We start from the raw sequence: 19,554 nt of genomic DNA on the forward strand, positions 1-19,554 counted from the left end.
ACTAAGCTTATGCTAGACCCTCGATTAGCTCACCTTGATCACATCCATCAATGGAGAGTCCGCAATGCCACAACCAATGTTGAGTTAATGCAAGGGTTGTTTTCTAAATTCCACTCTCAATTATAGGCTTTTTCCCTCACATCTAAGCGTTGGAGACATCTCATTGACCGCTATATGGCTCAAGATCACACTTGACCTATCAATCTCGATTTTGAGCTTGAAGAGTTTTTCATTAAGGAAGGGGATAATCTGAAAGTTAAGTTGGTTGAATATCTGTGGTTATTCACCGAGTTTGCCACTACTGGCTTCCCAAAGCCAAACGACAATTAGGTTGTGTTTTTCTTGAACAAGTTGCCCGACAAATATTTCCATTTTATCAAGCATATTATCTCACTCCCTAGATTGCCAACCTTCTACGAGTTTGAGTCCCAGTTCTTGCGTTACGTGAGGCTGCACAATCAAGTCCACAAGAAATCCTTCACACACATCCATTCAAAGGCGCAAGGGTTGGTTGCCTCTTCTTCGAGAGGAAAAACCACTATAAGGAAAAACTCACAAGATACAAAGGCAAGCCAAAACAAGGGCAACAAAACTTCCTCTGATGAAACCAAAGAAACACAATCCCTTTGGCAACAAATTCCTAAGAAAAATATGTTTGCACACGTTGCCAGAGGTCAAGCCATGTGAACGAGGAGTGTCGTACCAAGGCCCAAGGTCTTCCTCATAGAAAACCACCGCAGATTGTTGCAACTGCCTCCACTCCGACCGGCCAATCCAATGGAACTATAGCTCCCGTTGCTACACCATCTGCTCCATTTGCCCCAGTAGCTATTGGATATGTGGCATGTCAACAATCTCAGCAATCTATCTCCTTCACTACTCCTAAAGGATTAGTTGATTGGTCTACTAGTAACTCACCTATTGTACTTTACGCATCAATTCCTAGGGCATCCATTGCACCTTTTAGGACCCGTTCCCCACCTCGTCGTACGGGATGGCAATAGTGGCCACACACTTAGCCTTTCCCTTTTTAGACTTCCATTGCATACTTACATACTCATTGCATTGTACTTAGCTTTGCCTTCTTTTATTTTCAATTTTGTTTTTTAGAGTATCTCACTACTCATCTTTGTGCTTGCGAATTTTGATCTCTTTTGCAAGGTTTTGTATTTCCATGTAGGGCTAATATATAGACTTGCACCAATGCTTCTTGAGCTGGAGACAGAAGATGCATGTATAAAGAAAATACCCTAACATAGAAGTATAAACAAAAACTGTACGACAAAGCACAGACTGATAAAATAACACAGTTAGGGTTAGGGTTACTCAGAGACAATGAACACAGTGAATAAATGAAATGATGTGACTACTAATAATACGATGCTCATGCAGCAAACACACTATGCAGTGAATGAATACTGTACCTCGAACTGCTGTATCTCAAGGATCAAGGCAAGGGTAATGAGCTAGAGAGTGTCGTACTCTGAACGGATCCCGAATCGCAGCAAGGCAACCTCCGGATGTCGAACACCAGCAAACACAACAGTGAGAAGCTGGATCTGATACAAACAACAGTGATGAGAAAGAAAGACTAAAAAACAAAGGCAACAGGTGAGAGAAAGACTAAAAACGCAAGCAGGACAGCCTGCAGGAGAGAGAAATACTAAAAACGCAGGCAGGACAGCCTGCAGGAGAGAGAAAGACTCCAGCAAGTGCAACAAGAGAGAGAAAACTGTCAGGGCAGCAACTGGAACCTGCAAACGCAACGGTTTGCTTACTAGGCTGTACGACAGCAGTACAGATGATCAACAGTCAGTCACCAAGCAGATTCAGCAACAATCACCGTGTGGAGGGCTGAAAACAGGCGCCAAACTGTAGGGAACAATGATGGACAGCAAGGGCTGAGATGTCCTCCGTGACCGGGATGTGGCCAGCAAGGTAGCAACACCTGAAACCTGCAAAAATGAGATTCAATGTAGAGTGGAGGGCTGGCTGCCAATTTATAGAAAATTAGGGTTCTAGATCCTCTCCCACTTAACTCTCTCAATCTGCTCCCTGTTTTAGTGTTTTGGCTAAAATAAGCCTAAAATAAGCATGTTTTAGGCTTTTTAAGTGGTTGTTTAAGTGGCTAAGAGCAATTCTTAGCACAATACCCCCTCTCAGGCCCAGAATAGGGCGAGAAAAGTAGGCCAGCCTAAATTTTGATTTACTCCAAGGCGTCCCACCCCAAAGCAACCAGGGTATCGAACAAAGGGTGCACGTTGGCTGCCCAGTGGCCTACCAAGACTACAGAGGCGATGGTTATCTTACCAAGGGAGCCCAAGGGAGCCCAAGTGATCACCCCAGAGAGGCAACGGCATCAGACCAAGGGTGCTCGGCAGCTGCCCAAGGGCCTACCAAGTCCTACAAAGGCGGATGGAATCAATGGACTTTTTTTTTAATGTTTTGAAAATACATAAGTAATATAGGGGTAACAGCTAATTGAGTGACAGATAGGAAAAAATAAAGAGAGTTTTAAACCCGAGTCAAGCACAAAACTAGCAGACCAATCCCTCGCACTGACTAGGATAAGTGCCCAAGGATGAGAACAAGTGCGTATATGTGCCAATCATGTGGTGAATATGTGGAAAGGCAAAAAAAAGGATGGTGGGCTTAGCAAGACAAGCAAAGCAAGCAAGGGTAGGGAAACTGCCTTTAGGAGAACTGCCATGTGTTATGCTACGAATATGGTGGATCCTAGAGTCGACCACTCCAAAAGACCGAAAAGGGATAAATGTGCACAAATGCATATTTACATGAAAAAAATGCCAATGCATTGAGTAATGCAAAGGGAGATGCAAAATGTCATGCTCATGCAACATGCTATGCAACCGCGCCACTGGGACAGTGCCCTCGCAGGGGAATTGTTCACTTGTCCAAGTGCCCTTTTACAATCAGGTCATCCTGACAATGCGGATAAAGTTACAAATGTCCATAATACAATACAAAAGAATAAGTGAATGAAATGTCTAAAAATAATAAGCATCATCACTGTCGTGATCAAGAGTAAAAGCCGCCCCCTCTCAAACTAGAAGGGAAAGCAAAAGGGAAGCACCCTCTCCCCATCAAGCTAAAGAAGTAGGGGTGGGTGTACCCAAGCCCATCTTGGGTAGCAAGTATTGAAGAACCGGCCAGTTGACCGCTTTGGTCAAGATATCTGCAAAATTATCTGATGAATGCACAAACTCTAGGCGAATAGTGCCTAGCTCAACCTGCTCTCTGAAAAAGTGAAAGTGGACTCCCACATACCGTGTCTGTGGTGTAATGATCGGATTGCCCGCAAGGGCAATGGCACTCTGATTGTCGCAGTAGACAATTGTGGAAGAGTCACATGGAAAATGAAGGGCCACCAGTAAACTCCTCAGATAGATGGCCTCGGTGGTGCCACCGAAGAGAGCCCGGTACTCAGCCTCTGCCGCGGAAGCCGCCACCATCTCTTGCTTACGGCTCGACCAAGAAGTGGGAGCCGTGCCCAAGGTAAAGAGACAGCCGCCATGGGAACGCCGGGTGTCAAGATCTCCTGCCCAATTAGAATCAGTGAACCCCTACAAACATAAACCAGAACCATATGTCAAGCCATAAGAAAAAGTACACCGCAAATAACGCAATACACGAAGACATGCAATCCAATGTGACATCCTAGGTGCTGTGAAATACTGACTGAGTATGCTAACTGAGTAAGCTAAATCTGGCCTAGTGTGAATTAACCAAAGAAGTTTTTCTACAACAGAATGATAGGTGTGTGCATCGAAGGGTTGTCCTAGGGTATCCTTCGACAAGTGGACAGTAGAGTTAAGAGGCGTGGCCACTGGCCGTGTCTGATCCCAAGTGTATTGTTCCACAAGCTGAAGTGCGTACTTCTGCTGTGACACAAAAATACATCCTCTAGAACGAACTACCTCCATTCCCAAAAAATAAGACAACAAATCAAGGTCTGTCATTTCAAATGTAGCTTTAAGCTTAGCCTTAATTTCCGCTATGGTAGCAGAATCTGAACCTATGATGAGTAAGTCATCAACGTATAGCAAGATAAAGCTAACCCCCTCTGGTGTGGATCAAACATATAAGTTCGGGTCATAAGGGATAGAATGGAATTCATGAGTCTATAAGAACTCATCCATTTTATGAAACCAAGACTGCGGCGCTTGCTTCAGCCCATAAAGAGCTTTCTGCAAGCGGAATACCTTATCCCTAGGGTTCCCTGAAGGAAAGCCCGGTAGCTGCTCCACATAGACTTCCTCCTCCAAGTATCCGTTCAGGAAGGCACTCTTGACATCCATCTGATGTATCGGCCAGCCATGGTGTGACATTAATGTGACATTAAAAGTGATATTTAATGTCACATTAAGGTCATAAATGTGGAATGTGACATTATAAGTGATATTTAATGTCACATTAAGGTAAATTTAGGGGAACATGCACGAGAATGACCGTCCGGGCTCTTGGGCGTCCGAACAGGGTTAAGGGGAGCCTAGAGAGTAAGGGAGTCCAGCAATAGTAGGACTCCAGGAAGTTGACGGCTGGCAAAGGGATCAGGTTAGAGGGCCAGCACTTATCTAGGCGTGGCTGGGAGGTGAAGGATACTCGTGCTTTCCATCGTTTTTGAGTTTTCTGACTCTCCGTCATCTATCATTGGTATCAGAGCCTATGGTTCGGGGTCTCAGATCGATAATCGTTCGTCAGGTTGTCAGACGCCAGTCAGGCCGTCAGTCTTTGTGAAGTTGCGTGAGTACCTGGCGCAATAAGAAAACGGGTCGCGTGAGAAAACGGGTCGTGAAGAAAAACGGAAGCCAGAAGCGCCCTGTCCCGTCGCGTCAGAATCGACGGGCCGTGAAGGAAAATAAAAAGGGAGAAGAGAAGCGCCACGTCACGTAAGTGACATTTCTTTGGGGAAAAACGACTGACGTAAGGACTCGTTTCTGGTCCGTCGACTGGCGAAAGTCAAAAAGGCGATTTCGTTTCTGGTCAACGCCTGCACAACGAACCAGAACCAGAGGCGTTAGCTGCATCAGTCGTGAGACTTCAGCCGTCAGGCAAAACGTGATCTGATGGTACTCAACGGAGGCAAAATGTGTCACGATTGCTGTGCGTGAGACAATTGCTGTGAGACAGACAGAAAAATATCATACACGACTGAAGCCACAGCCTGCCATTAAAAATCAGGGAAGTACTTTATCTTGTATGCAAATTTCTTATTTTTGCTTTCCAATTCCAGTGTATTAATGGCAGAAAAAGGGAAAGAAAGGGTAATGGAAAGTTCTAGTTCCGGGGATCAACCTATGGTAGATCCCCATGAACCAGACATACAAGAAGAACAATGGGAAGAATTTTTTGCCACGCGAGAGCAATTTGATGATCTTTCTGCTCGTGTGCAAACTCAGGGGGTTCAAATGGAATTTCTAACTCAAACACTTACTGAAATAAAATCTCAGTTAACTTTATTGTTGGAAAAAGATAAAAATAAGATAGAAATCTCAGATGTTCCATCTTCATCGAAAGATTTAGATGTGACTATGCGAGATCCTAAAGAACCCCAAACTTATCATAAATTGAGGGATAATCCGGTTTTAAAGGATATGAAACCACCTCAATTTTACGGGGAGGAAAAAGATAGGAATAAAGATACAATCTTTAATTTCCTCCAAAAATGGGAAGATTTACATAAATTGAAAAATACCCCACCACATCTCCAAGCACTGGAAGCTAGTTTAACTTTGGGGCCTAAAGCATATAAGTGGTGGCGAACCTTAAAGGAGGCGAATAAAATACCTGAAACTTGGGCTCAATTTGAATCCGTCTTTTTAAAAGAATTTCTTCCTGAAAATGAAATGGAAAGAAATTGGGAAGATTGGGATTATGTCAGACAAAAGGGACGACCCCTACTGACATATCTGGAGGAATATCGTGAGATAATCCTCAAACTGGAAGGAATTGATGAATTCCAAAAAACAAGAGGATTCATTAGGGGACTGGATAAAGCCTGTAAAAAGGAAGTAAAACGGAGTTTACCTAAGACGCTTGAAGAGGCAATTAAATTTGCATTAATCTATGAAGATAGTACGCGTCCAGGTACACTCACTAGTCCCACTAATACGGAGCCCAAGTCTAAGGAATTGGAAACCTCAAAATTTGTGGGCAAATTTAAAAGGAAAATGCCATTTTTCAAGGGTAGAAAACAACCTTTTGAAAAGAAACCATATATGAGGCCAAAGTTAAGTCCTGATGACTTTGATAAGGCCAAAATAGAAAAATTGTGTTTTAATTGCCTATCCCCTAACCATGCTACTTGGAATTGCCCTCAAAAGAAAAAGGGGGAAGACAAAGGAAAGGACAAGGGTAAGGGAAAAGAAAAACAAATCCATGTAGTGCAGACCTTAGAATTAAAGGGCCATGAAAAGTATAAATTTTTAGAGGTCTTGCACATGGATGTACAACATAAGTGTTGTATGTCAACTTCTATGTGGCAGCCTACTTTTGGGCCACATGATTTACTTAGAGTACATGGATTGATAGCTGGGAAACGGGTGAGAGTCATGATTGATGACTCTGCCACACATAATTTTATAAATTATGCACTTGTCAAAAAATTGAAACTTCCCCAACAAAACAGTGAGCATTAATATGTTGTTCGTATGATGCAAGGCCAAGACAATAAAATATGGGATACAATGGTATCCAATTTGGAAATCGAGATTCAAGGATATAAAGATAAGCTTGATTTCCAAATAATGAACATGGAAAGAGCTGATATTGCTCTAGGGAGGGAGTGGCTATGGGGATTGGAACCATCCTTAAAACGTAGCTATCACCATAATACACTGGAATTTGAAAGGGATGGTAAGACTTTTGTCATTCAAGGTGAACATGAAGTATCTGATAATCCTTTGCTGTGTTCTACTGAAGTTCAAAAGCTGATAAAGAAGGAAGTTTGTGAGGTATATATGCTATGGTCTCTTCCTGTACAGAATACTTTTACTTTCTGTAATATAAAGCAACAATTTTCTTATGTTTGTGAATTGAATGTTAATAATGAATTGAACAGTTTGTTAGATAATTTTAAAGATGTGTTTCCTTCTGATTTACCAAGTGGCCTTCCACCAGATAGGGGTGAAATAAATCACCCAATTGATATAAATAAGGACACACACCCAATTTCAAAACCACCGTATAGGTTAAGTGAAACACAGCATCAAGAATTTGAAAGACAAATTAAGGATTACCTGGATAAAGGGTTTATTCAACCCAGTAATTCACCTTGGGCTTCACCAATTTTATTGGTAAAGAAAAAAGATGGTTCTATGCGACTTTGTGTTGACTATAGAGCACTTAATAAAATAACGGTGAAGAATAAATTTCCTATGCCCAGAATGGAAGATCTTTTTGATCAATTGCAAGGGGCAAAATTCTTCACAAAGATAGACTTAAGATCAGGTTATCACCAAATAAGAATTAAGGCACAAGATGTTTCCAAGACGGCATTTCGTACTAGATACGGGCATTATGATTTTTTGGTGATGCCTTTTGGCCTCACTAATGCACCAGCTACCTTTATGAAGCTGATGAATAGTGTTTTACGGCCCTATCTAGGACATTTTGTAGTAGTCTTCTTGGATGATATCTTGATCTTTAGTAAATCAAGAGAAGAACATTTGGAACACTTACAATTAGTATTCCAACTGTTAAGAACACATTCCCTTTATGCAAAGAAAACTAAATGTGAATTCTTTGCACAAGAGGTCAAATATTTAGGGCATATAATCTCGAAAGAGGGAATCAACATGGATCCAGAAAAAGTAAGGGCAATTATTGAATGGCCACCTCCAAGGAACCTGGAAGAGCTGCAGATCTTCCTAGGTTTATCTGGATTTTATCGTAGATTCATTCGAGATTATGCCAAAATAGCTGTTCCAATGACAGACCAACTTAAAGAGAAAGGGAAAAGTTTTAATTGGGGAACAGACCAAAATGAAAGTTTTCAAAAACTTAAGGTAGCTATTGCTACAGCTCCAGTATTATTAATAGTGGATCCCAATAAACCATTTGTGGTTGAAGTTGATGCCAGTGATAAGGCAATAGGCGCGGTCTTATTACAAGAAGGTCGACCAGTTGCTTTTGAAAGCAAGAAATTAGATCGTGCAAAACAGAATTATTCTGTTTATGAGAGGGAGCTGTATGCAATAGTACATGCAATGAAGAAATTGAGGCACTATTTGTATGGTGCCAAACTTTTGATTTTATCGGATCATGAAAGCATTAAGTGGCTTAATGATCAACCAGATTTACACGGGCGTAAAGCCAGATGGGCCGAACTCCTCCAAGAGTTCGACTATGAGATAAGATATAGAAAGGGAAAGTATAATATAGTAGCTGATGCACTCAGCAGAATGCCCATCATTAATGAATTGAGTTTTACTCAGTTTACTTCCAACTTGCTTGAATCTTTAAAAGGGAAATGCTAGGTTGATCCGGCATATTCCAACATATGGGAAGCAATAAAAAATGGGGATCCAAATGAAAGTGCTTCTACTGAGGAAGGAATATCTGAGGATTTTCAACAAGGAAATGGAGCATCAGGGGTTGCTCAAACTGGATTCAAGTGGAAGAATTTTACCATTGATAATGGTTATTTACTCTACAAGGGTAGGGTATGTGTCCCGAAAGATATAGAAATAAGGCGCCAGATACTCTTTGAGTGTCATGATACCCCTAGTGCGGGACATCCAGGAGTTAATAAGACTTATAGTCTTATTAAAAGGCAGTTCTATTGGCCTGGAATGAATAAGGACGTCCTTGACTATGTGGTCAAATGTAATAAATGCCAGGTTAATAAAGCTGAAAAATTAAAAATGGGAGGACTTCTCCATCCATTAGAAATTCCTTCGGGAAAATGGGAGAGTATCTCCATGGACTTTATTGTTGCTCTACCTAGAACACAGAGGGGGCACGACTCTGTGTGGGTGATTGTGGATAGGTTAACCAAAATGGCTAGGTTTATTCCAACTTCAACTGATGTTAAAACACCAGAATTGGCTAGATTGTTCGTAGAGAACATATACCGATTGTATGACCTTCCGGCAAATATAGTTTCTGATCGGGATAGAAAATTTCATAGCCATTTTTGGCGTGCGGTATTTAGGAAATTGGATACTAAACTTAGCATGAGTACGGCGGATCATCCGCAAACAGATGGGCAAACTGAAAGGGTTAACCAAATTCTTGAAGATATGCTTAGGGCATATGTAAGTAAAAGGCAAACTAATTGGGAAGAGTATTTACCGATAGCAGAGTTTGCATATAACAGTGCCAAGCACTCTTCCACTGGATATAGTCCATTTATGTTGACGTATGGGTTTCAGCCCAGAGCTCCTTTTGCAGTAGGACTGCATAAGGAAAAGGTTCAGGCAGCTAAAGACTTTTTGGAGGATATGAATAGTATGTTAAAATTTGCTCAAGAAAATATTAAAAAAGCTCAAAATCGAGCTAGAACATATGCAGATCCTCACCGAAGAGACATCTCCTTTGAAGAAGGAGAATTGGTCTATCTTAAGGTGCCTGAACAAACTAAAACTATGAAAAAGGGACATTGTCCAAAGCTTTCACCAAGGTATTGTGGTCCTTTCATAATACTTAAAAGGGTGGGAGAATTGGCTTACAAGCTCCAACTACCTGCTGGTAGTAAAATACATCCAGTTTTTCATGTAAGCAAATTAAGAAAGAAGCTGGGTGATTTGGATAATCTAATCTTAAATGATGATATTGAGGAGTTATTCTATGACCAATCTAATCCACATGAACCAGAAAAAATATTAAATGTTCGTACTAAACGAACGAGGAATACTATTTATCAAGAATGTTTGGTTAAGTGGAAAGATTGTTCAGAAGAAAGCTCAACATGGGAGCGAGTAAGTACTTTAAAGAAAAGGTTTCCCGATTTACAATTAGACATTCCAAATATCGTTTTCGAGGACGAAACCGATTCTTAAGGGGAAGGAAATGTGACATTAATGTGACATTAAAAGTGATATTTAATGTCACATTAAGGTCATAAATGTGGAATGTGACATTATAAGTGATATTTAATGTCACATTAAGATAAATTTAGGGGAACATGCACGAGAATGACCGTCCGGGCTCTTGGGCGCCCGAACGGGGTTAAGGGGAGCCTAGAGAGTAAGGGAGTCCAGGAATAGTAGGACTCCAGGAAGTTGACGGCTGGCAAAGGGATCAGGTTAGAGGGCCAGCACTTATCTAGGCGTGGCTGGGAGGTGAAGGATACTCGTGCTTTCCATCGTTTTTGAGTTTTCTGACTCTCCATCATCTATCACATGGTGAGCAGCGAGCGTGAGTAGCAACTGAAAGGAAGTCAATTGTGTAGTAGGGGCAAAGGTGTCTTCATAATCAATGCCATGCTTCTGTCAAAACCCTTGTACTACAAGGCGAGCCTTGTACTTGTCTAAAGTCCCATCAGCTTCTAGCTTTGTCCTAAAAAATCCACTTTGTCCCGATGACTTTATTGTGGCTCGGACGATCCACCAATGTCCAAGTCTCATTTCAATCAATACTCTCTAGCTCCTTTTCCATAGCCTCTCGCCATTGAGGATACTGAAGAGCCTCTTGCCATGTATCCGGCTCAGAATGTGCTATGTAACCAGCTATAAACAGCGTTGCAAATGATGTCTAAGAAGCAAGTCGAGTAGATCTTCTAGGTCCCTCCGCAGAGGAATCCAATGGTAGGATCCCCGAATCCCACATGGTCTGTTGGTACCAACGAGGTAACGGGTCTCGCGAAGGGGGCCTGGAAGCTGAAGAAACTGCAGGAATGTCAGGAGCGCGAAGTAGACTAGGCTCTATAGGCACGATCTCAGATGATGTGGAAGAAGGAAGCGGATCGGAAGCTGGTGTAGAAAACTGCACAATATCGCTCTCGTAAAAAACAACATCCCACCTAACGATCACCTTATTTGTCCAAGGATCGAACAAACGATAGGCTTTCGCTTCAAAGAAATATCCCATAAAAATAAGGAGATCAGCTCGGAGAGTAAGCTAATCTATCTTGTCATCAGGCGTGTGTGTGTACGCATGATACCCGAAGACTCTGAAATGGGAAATAACAGGCCGAGAGCCAAAAAATGCCTCATACAAGGCCTTTTGAGAAAGAGCTGCAGTCGAGCACCGGTTGAGGATGTACACCAAAGTATTAACAGCATCGACCCAAAGGCGCTCAAGAAGCTCTGTTGCGAACAGCATAGAGCGTGCCATTTCCATGACTATGCGGTTCCTACACTCTACGACTCCATTTTGAGAGGGGGAGTTGGTAGAGGCGAGCTGGCGAGAAATGCCATGCTTCTATAGAAACTCAAAAAACTCGTGGGAGATAAACTCACCACCGCTATCACTCCTCATGCACCCAACACGACAACCAGTCTGGTTATGAACCAACAGCACCCAAGCAAAAAAATATGTGAAAGCATCTGACTTATGCTTGAGGAAGTACACCCACATGTATCGAGAATGATCATCCACTATCAAAAAGAAGTACAGCGCGCCGTTCAAAGCGGCAGTGGATGTCGGCCCGCAAAGATCAACGTGAATCAATCTAAGAGGCTCCTCAGCTCTATGTGTAGACTGATGAGAAAATGGGGTACAGTGCTGCTTCTCGAGCTGACAAGCGTTACAGGCATCTCGAGCTAGCTTCAGGCGTGGAAGGCCCTCAGCCAACTCACGGAGTGACAACTCATAAAGTGAGTCATAACCAAGATGCCCTAAGCGAAAATGCCAAAGACGCTCATTGTGCGTAGGCTCCCGAGATGTGGCTACAGCTTGGAAGCTATGGAATACGGAGCCCTCGGCAGTCAACTCAGTGAGAAAGTGAGTCATGTGGTATAGGCCATTAGGCTGTGCCTCACCGCAAGCAATCACTAAACCAGTCTGAGAGTCAAGGACCTTGACTGTGGTCGCTGTAAAAAAAAATTGCTCGCCCCAACCGGCAAAGCTACTGAACAAATAATAAATTCACCCCAAGCTGAGGGACATGATAAACATTGTCCAGCGAAGCCAGATTCGAACCCTTGTCAGTGGCTGTAAACGCCCCGAACAACGTAGTATGCTTAACAATTATGATATTTGCTTGTTTTCGAGATTTAATATAAAAGAGAATGAACACTTAAAGCTGAAAATGAAAATTACTCACAAAATTACAGCCATGAAAATGTAAAAGTAATGGAGACAAGATTGAGAGTTGAAGATGGGCAACCCCCCCCGAAGGAATGTATTTCTGCTCAACCCAAGTCCCTTAGGGAAGAGCTCAGTTACAATCAACCCGAGAGTGAGAAGAAGTAATTCTCACTCTCACAAGATCATGCAAAGATGTACAAACACACATGCATTATCTATTATGCAATGATAAGAACTGATTTCTTTACAGTATGAGAGAAGAAAAAGAGGAATTCAGCCTTTCTCCATCGTTGATCAGCAGTACATGGATAGAGCTTGCTTCTTGTAGCTAAAATGGAAGAAAGAGCTCAAGAAGGAGGTGCTGTAATGAATTTACAGGCTTGCTATCTTGTAAAACAACAGTGATAGAAGAGGGAATATGGAGGAATTTGATAATGGAGAAGTGGGGGATGATGATGGGGATGGATGGGGCCAGTTTCTGGCTATCTGTGGGTGCTGTACATGAGTTTACAGCAAAGAAAAATGATGATCAATGAAGAAAAACGAGCTCTTATTTATAGGAGAGGGGAGAGCTAGTACAAAAGGGGAAAGTGGAGTAGCACAAGACAAGTGTCCAGCCACATGTCATGAGATGTGACAAGTGGTGGGACACTTGGAAACTTGTGTGACAAGTGTCTTGACACTTGTCTCTTCTCTATGGCCTTCCTTTTTGGTTTGAATACTGTCAAGAATAGAAACAACCAAATTTAGTAAGCACAGTCAGAGTACAGAACTTACTATTTTTAGAATGACATCCCTATTTTTTAGGACTAGCATTTTTAGGCTAATTTGAGGCTCCTAAAATTTAGGGACCTCCTAAAATTTAGGGATCTCCTAAAATTTAGGGACCCCCCCAATATGGGTATCATATGAAAGCTTTTTCCGTGTACATCGCAAAAATGGTATCCGAATCTTCATGTGACTTTCCTATGCAAAGAAATGTGCATTTCAAGCTTTCAGCCCACACATGCACATTATACAAGCATTTCATGATCATGCCATCTTGTTGATTGTAACTGTCTGTTCTGGTGGATCTAGCCCACACTTCAAGGCATCAATCCTTTCTGTGTGCGAGTCTAACCCTGATATGTGTGAGTTCTAGTCACAGGCGCCCAATCGGGTCATATAGGTGGAAGTGTGAACTATCTTTTCTCTAACCCACCGTGTGGGTCCACCATAACCTGTGACCACTCATCAGTGGCCAGCTCCAATGCACTTTTCTTTATATCTAATTAGTGCAAAGGAAATAAATTTAATAAATCATTATATAGACAAATTAATGAAAAAGGATACAAATTCTGTTTCTATAGAGTTGTGACAGCCCTCTGGCTTTTATTCAGCTGTCCTCAGCTGAAAAGCTTCTTGATATTGTTGTAGAATATTTGGGTAATCCTTCATGAATTTTTCATCTACCCACTGTGCATCTGTTGTGGGTAGATTCTTGAATTTTAGCAAGAATTTTCGTGTCACAAGGCCACTTCTCGTGGTTCGATCCTTGAGAAACAAAATCTTTTCAGGTTCCAAGAGTTGCTCTGTTTCTTCAACTTCTGGGGGATCTTCAGTAATGGGTTCCTTTGGTTCTGGTCCTATGTAAGGTTTTAGCAAACTTACATGAAAAGCATTGTGTATTTTCCAATGAGTAGGAAGCTCAAGTCGATAAGAAACTTCATTTATTTTCTCAATCACTTTGAAGGGTCCAAAGTATCTACTGGAGAGCTTTGGAAAAGATGAATTTTGACCAGAACCTTGTTTGAGCCTGCTTTTATCAAACTTTAGCAAGACATATTGACCTTTTTCAAAAGCCAAAGGTCTTCTTCGTTTATCTGCTTGCTTCTTTTGTCGCTCTTGGGAAACTTTGATAGTGGCTCGAACTTGATCCATTGTGGTTTTTAAATCTGAAGCAAACTCATCAGCAGCAAAAATCTTATCTTTAGTGCGAATAATTGGAGGGGGAATCACTTTACCCTGTACTATTTCATTTGGAGCTTTCCCTGTGGATGAGTGCATTGTATTGTTGTAAGCAAACTCCAATAATGGAAGATATTTCTCCCATTGTGACTTATGTTCACTAACATAAGCTTTCAACATATCCAAAAGAGTGAGATTCATCACCTCTGTTTGGCCGTCAGTTTGAGGATGAAAAGCTGAGGAGAACTTTAAAGTGGTTCCCAAATTCTCAAATAAAGCACGCCAAAAGTTACTTGTGAATTTGGAGTCTCTATCTGAAATGATCTCAGAAGGCATACCATGTAATCTGAAGATATGTTGAATGAAAAGCCTTGCAGCTTGTGCGGATTTCAATGTTTTATGACATGGAATAAAATGTGATTGTTTGTTGAATCTATCAATTATGACCCAAATCATATCATGACCTTGAGGTGTTCTTGGAATACCTGAGATGAAATCCATTGTGATAGATTCCCATAGATCTTTGGGCACTGGAAGAGGTTGTAACAATCCTGGAATCTTCTGCCTATCATATTTGGATTTTTGGCATACCAGACAAGCCTCGATGAAGTTATGTGTATCTTTTCGTAATGTTGGCCAATAAAAGTAGCGCTCAATTGCACTTAGAGTGGCTGCCCTCCCTCTATGCCCTGCATAAGGGGGTTCATGACTTTCTTTAAGCACCTTTTGTCGAACAGGAAGAGTGACACAAAGGCGATTGTTCATGAGAAGGTAACCGTCTTTGATGGAATAATCTGGATGAGAACCTCCTTGCTGTAAATTTGACCAAATTGCTGCAAAATCAGTATCTTCATCATAAGTATTCTTCATTGTTTGAAAATCTTCATGATGAGCCACTGTAATAGTTGCAATGCGAGGCACTCTAGAAAGTGCATCAGCAACTACATTTTGTTTCCCTGGAGTGTACATAATTTGAAAATGAAACATAGACAAGAAATTTTCCCATCTTGCATGTTTCTCCTGCAAATGCTTTTGAGTCTTGAAGTACTTCAAGCTTTGATGATCGGTTTTAATAAGGAATTCATTGCCTAAAAGATAATGTTTCCATATCTTTAAAGCATGAACCACTGCTATGAGCTCCTTTTCATAAATGTCATACATTTTCTCCACATCATTTAGACGGCGGCTTTCAAAGGCTACGGCATGGCCTTCTTGATTTAGCACTGCACCAATACAATCACCGCAAGCATCTGCTTCCACCACAAATGGTTTTACCAGATCTGGAATGATAAGAACAGGTCCAGAAGTAAGAGCTGTTTTCAGCCTTGTGAAGGCTGCCTTCTCTTTTTCCTTCCATTGGAAAGAGATCTTCTTCTTTGTAAGGTCATGAAGTGGAGAAGCCATATGTGCAAAATGCTTGATGAAGCGGCGGTAATAAGAACATAAGCCAAGAAACGATCGCACCTCATGTACATCACGAAGATGAGGCCATTCTTGGATTATCCTGATCTTTTCAGGATCCATCTGAATCCCTTCAAAAGAGATGACATGCCCAAGGTAATTTATTTTATGCATGAAAAATTCACTCTTTTTACCATTTACCAAGAGTTGATTTTGTTGTAGTAATTGTAGAACAATTTCCAAGTGTTGATGATGCTCCTCTTCATTCTTGCTAAAGACAAGAATATCATCAAAGAAAGTACCGACATATTGTCGATGCTCTCTAAAGATGCGCTCCATCATTCGATTAAAGGTGGCTGGTGCATTGGTTAATCCGAAAGGAACCACCAAGAATTCATAAAGACCGTATGAAGTGCGGAAAGAAGTTTTGTGTACATCTTGTGGTATTACCCTAATTTGATGGTAACCACTCTTTAGATCAATGCGGCTAAAAACCTTTGAGCCTCCTAGAAGATCCAAAATGTCGTCAATTCTGGGAATAGGAAACCGATTCTTCACAGTGATTTTGTTGAGGGCTCGATAATCAATGCACATCCTGAATGTGCCATCTTTCTTTTGAACAAGAAGAACCGGTGAACAAAATGGTGAGCTACTTGGCCTAATTAGCCCACGGTTGAGTAGGTCTTCGACTTGCTTTCTGATTTCTTCTTGTTGAGGACGGCTCACACGGTATGGTGCTATATTGGGAGGAGAACTTCCCGGAATAATATCAATATGATGGTCTTCTGGCCTTTCTGGGGGAAGCTGATAAGGAAGATCTTCTGAAAAACAATCTTTATACTTTTCCAAGAGCTGAAGTTGCTCTTGGTTTTCAGCATTCATATTATCTTTTACATCAGTGACATAAAGCAGACAACATTGAACACAATCCTTAATTGCTCTAGAGACTTGCATATGGCTTACCATAGGTATGGTGTCTCTAGAAACTCCAGCTTGGATCTCGTACTTCTTGCCTTTGTTGGTGAGTTCTACCTTCTTTTTCTGAGAGAAGATGGTTGAATCTACTCTATGATTCCAGGGCATGCCAAGAATCACATCGCAACCATCAAGGTCTCCGATACAGAAGGTATCTTCGTCACTGTAGCCTTGAATTTGAAACTTGAGCTTGCCAATGTAGGGTATCACAGTCTTCACTGTGTCACCTTCATCAGCATTTAAAGCTTGGCGAACTTCTGCCGAAGTGTCCATCTCTTCATTCTTTAATCCAAGCTCTTTAGCTAATTGCAAGGAAATGATATTTTCATTTGCCCCAAGATCTATCAAGAATAGTGCTTGCTTACCTTGCAACTGTCCCCAAGCTTTTAATAATTTGCGCGTCTCTGGAGTGTGAGTTGTGTTTGCAACTACATCACTGATAGCATTGATTTTCACTGGCGACTTAGGCTTGTTGTCAGAAACCTTGCTTTGTCCCTTGTTTGGACATTGCTTCGCTATGTGGCCTGTTTGTCCACATTTAAAGCACTTCCCTTCTTTCATGAAGCGTTGCTTTTCTTCTTCGGAAAGTTGCTTTGCTTGTGGGTATAGATTGGAGCGAAATTGAGGAGCATTAGGAGGTGCATAGGGCTTCATCTTCTTTTGATTTGATGGTGGCTGCTTTTGCCACTGTTTTTGTCCTTCATTTGGGGTTGAATACTCCTCATCATCAGCTACTCTCTTCTTATCATTCTTTTGGAATGATTTGTTGCCATTGTGCTCCATTTCCCATGTCTCAGCATGGTCAATGAGTTCCCTGAGACTAGAACAATGATAATGATTAAGAGCAGTACGAAGTTTAAAATGCAAACCTCCTTGAAACTTCCTAAGCTTTTCCGAACTGCTAATCTTCTTGAAATGTTGGACCTTCAAAAGTAGCTCCCAAAATCTCTTGGTATTGTCACCAAGTGACTCATTTTTCCTTTGCCAAAGCCGATCCCATTCCATTTTTACATCTCTTTTGAAATGAACAGGAAGAAATTGGCTTTGTATCAGGCGAACAAAGGACCGCCATGATTTTGGGGTAGCATGATCATATTCCAACCCCGTCCACCAAGTATGGGCTAAGTCGGTTAAATGTAAAGCTGCAAACTTAATCTTTTCTTTTTCTTTATACTTGTCACGACCATACAAAATTTGAAATTGACGAATAAACTTCAGAAGAAGATCAGGATTTCGGGAACCATCATACATACTGAACTTGATCTTCTTTTCAAGTTGAGATAGTGACTTAGTCTTCTTCTTCTTCTTATGCCTTCGTCCATGCTCGGATATTGAGGTTGAAGATGATGAAGTGCTTGATGGGGATGAAGATGGAGACGAGGGTGAAGAATGTCGACGCCTTTGACGATGATGAGGTCTTCCACGAGAAGGGTGTGACTCTTCATTACTAGAAGAGGATCCATCAGAATAGGCGCCAGATGACTTTGAAGAAGAGGATGAGCTTCGACGCGATCTCTTTCTTTGTCTTGAAGTAGAATGGGACTGCCTCTTAGAAGTAGTTGGACTTCTTGATCGGCTCCTTTCATTGGTATGGCTTTGTCTCCTTGAAGTAGATGGGCTTCTTTCCTTGAATTCTTTGGGATTCTCAACTTTTTCTAGTTTGAGAAGTTGCTCACGAATTTGCTGATTCTCCTCTCTAAGACTTTGAATGGCTTGAAGGATAGCACTCGATTGATCCATTGAGACTAAAGAAAAAAAAAATGCTCAAGCACTCAATGCAAGGGCTGAAAACAAACAAACTTATAGTTGTAAGCACTACTAGTGTTGGGGGTGAGGACCGAGCCAAAGCTCTGATACCACTGTAAACGCCCCGAACAACGTAGTATGCTTAACAATTATGATATTTGCTTGTTTTCGAGATTTAATATAAAAGAGAATGAACACTTAAAGCTGAAAATGAAAATTACTCACAAAATTACAGCCATGAAAATGTAAAAGTAATGGAGACAAGATTGAGGGTTGAAGATGGGCAACCCCCCCCGAAGGAATGTATTTCTGCTCAACCCAAGTCCCTTAGGGAAGAGCTCAGTTACAATCAACCCGAGAGTGAGAAGAAGTAATTCTCACTCTCACAAGATCATGCAAAGATGTACAAACACACATGCATTATCTATTATGCAATGATAAGAACTGATTTCTTTACAGTATGAGAGAAGAAAAAGAGGAATTCAGCCTTTCTCCATCGTTGATCAGCAGTACATGGATAGAGCTTGCTTCTTGTAGCTAAAATGGAAGAAAGAGCTCAAGAAGGAGGTGCTGTAATGAATTTACAGGCTTGCTATCTTGTAAAACAACAGTGATAGAAGAGGGAATATGGAGGAATTTGATAATGGAGAAGTGGGGGATGATGATGGGGATGGATGGGGCCAATTTCTGGCTATCTGTGGGTGCTGTACATGAGTTTACAGCAAAGAAAAATGATGATCAATGAAGAAAAACGAGCTCTTATTTATAGGAGAGGGGAGAGCTAGTACAAAAGGGGAAAGTGGAGTAGCACAAGACAAGTGTCCAGCCACATGTCATGAGATGTGACAAGTGGTGGGACACTTGGAAACTTGTGTGACAAGTGTCTTGACACTTGTCTCTTCTCTATGGCCTTCCTTTTTGGTTTGAATACTGTCAAGAATAGAAACAACCAAATTTAGTAAGCACAGTCAGAGTACAGAACTTACTATTTTTAGAATGACATCCCTATTTTTTAGGACTAGCATTTTTAGGCTAATTTGAGGCTCCTAAAATTTAGGGACCTCCTAAAATTTAGGGATCTCCTAAAATTTAGGGACCCCCCCAATATGGGTATCATATGAAAGCTTTTTCCGTGTACATCGCAAAAATGGTATCCGAATCTTCATGTGACTTTCCTATGCAAAGAAATGTGCATTTCAAGCTTTCAACCCACACATGCACATTATACAAGCATTTCATGATCATGCCATCTTGTTGATTGTAACTGTCTGT

General features: G+C 41.4%; 1 protein-coding gene across 1 annotated transcript in view; it reads right to left on the reverse strand.

Moving 5' to 3' along the window:
- Positions 1–1,418: 1,418 nt before the first annotated feature.
- Positions 1,419–19,554, reverse strand: part of LOC148039399 (uncharacterized) — an 88,655-nt gene continuing 70,519 nt past the window's right edge. Inside the window, exon 4 of the mRNA XM_087664904.1 lies at positions 1,419–1,514. Within this exon, the coding sequence (XP_087521030.1) occupies positions 1,467–1,514 (48 nt within the window). The 3' untranslated portion in view covers positions 1,419–1,466. The remainder of the gene's footprint in view (positions 1,515–19,554) is intronic.

Source organism: Lygodium microphyllum, chromosome 2, assembly GCF_053477565.2.
Source record: "Lygodium microphyllum isolate KBCC chromosome 2, Lygodium_microphyllum_v1.1.10, whole genome shotgun sequence".
Lineage (NCBI taxonomy): Eukaryota > Viridiplantae > Streptophyta > Polypodiopsida > Schizaeales > Lygodiaceae > Lygodium > Lygodium microphyllum.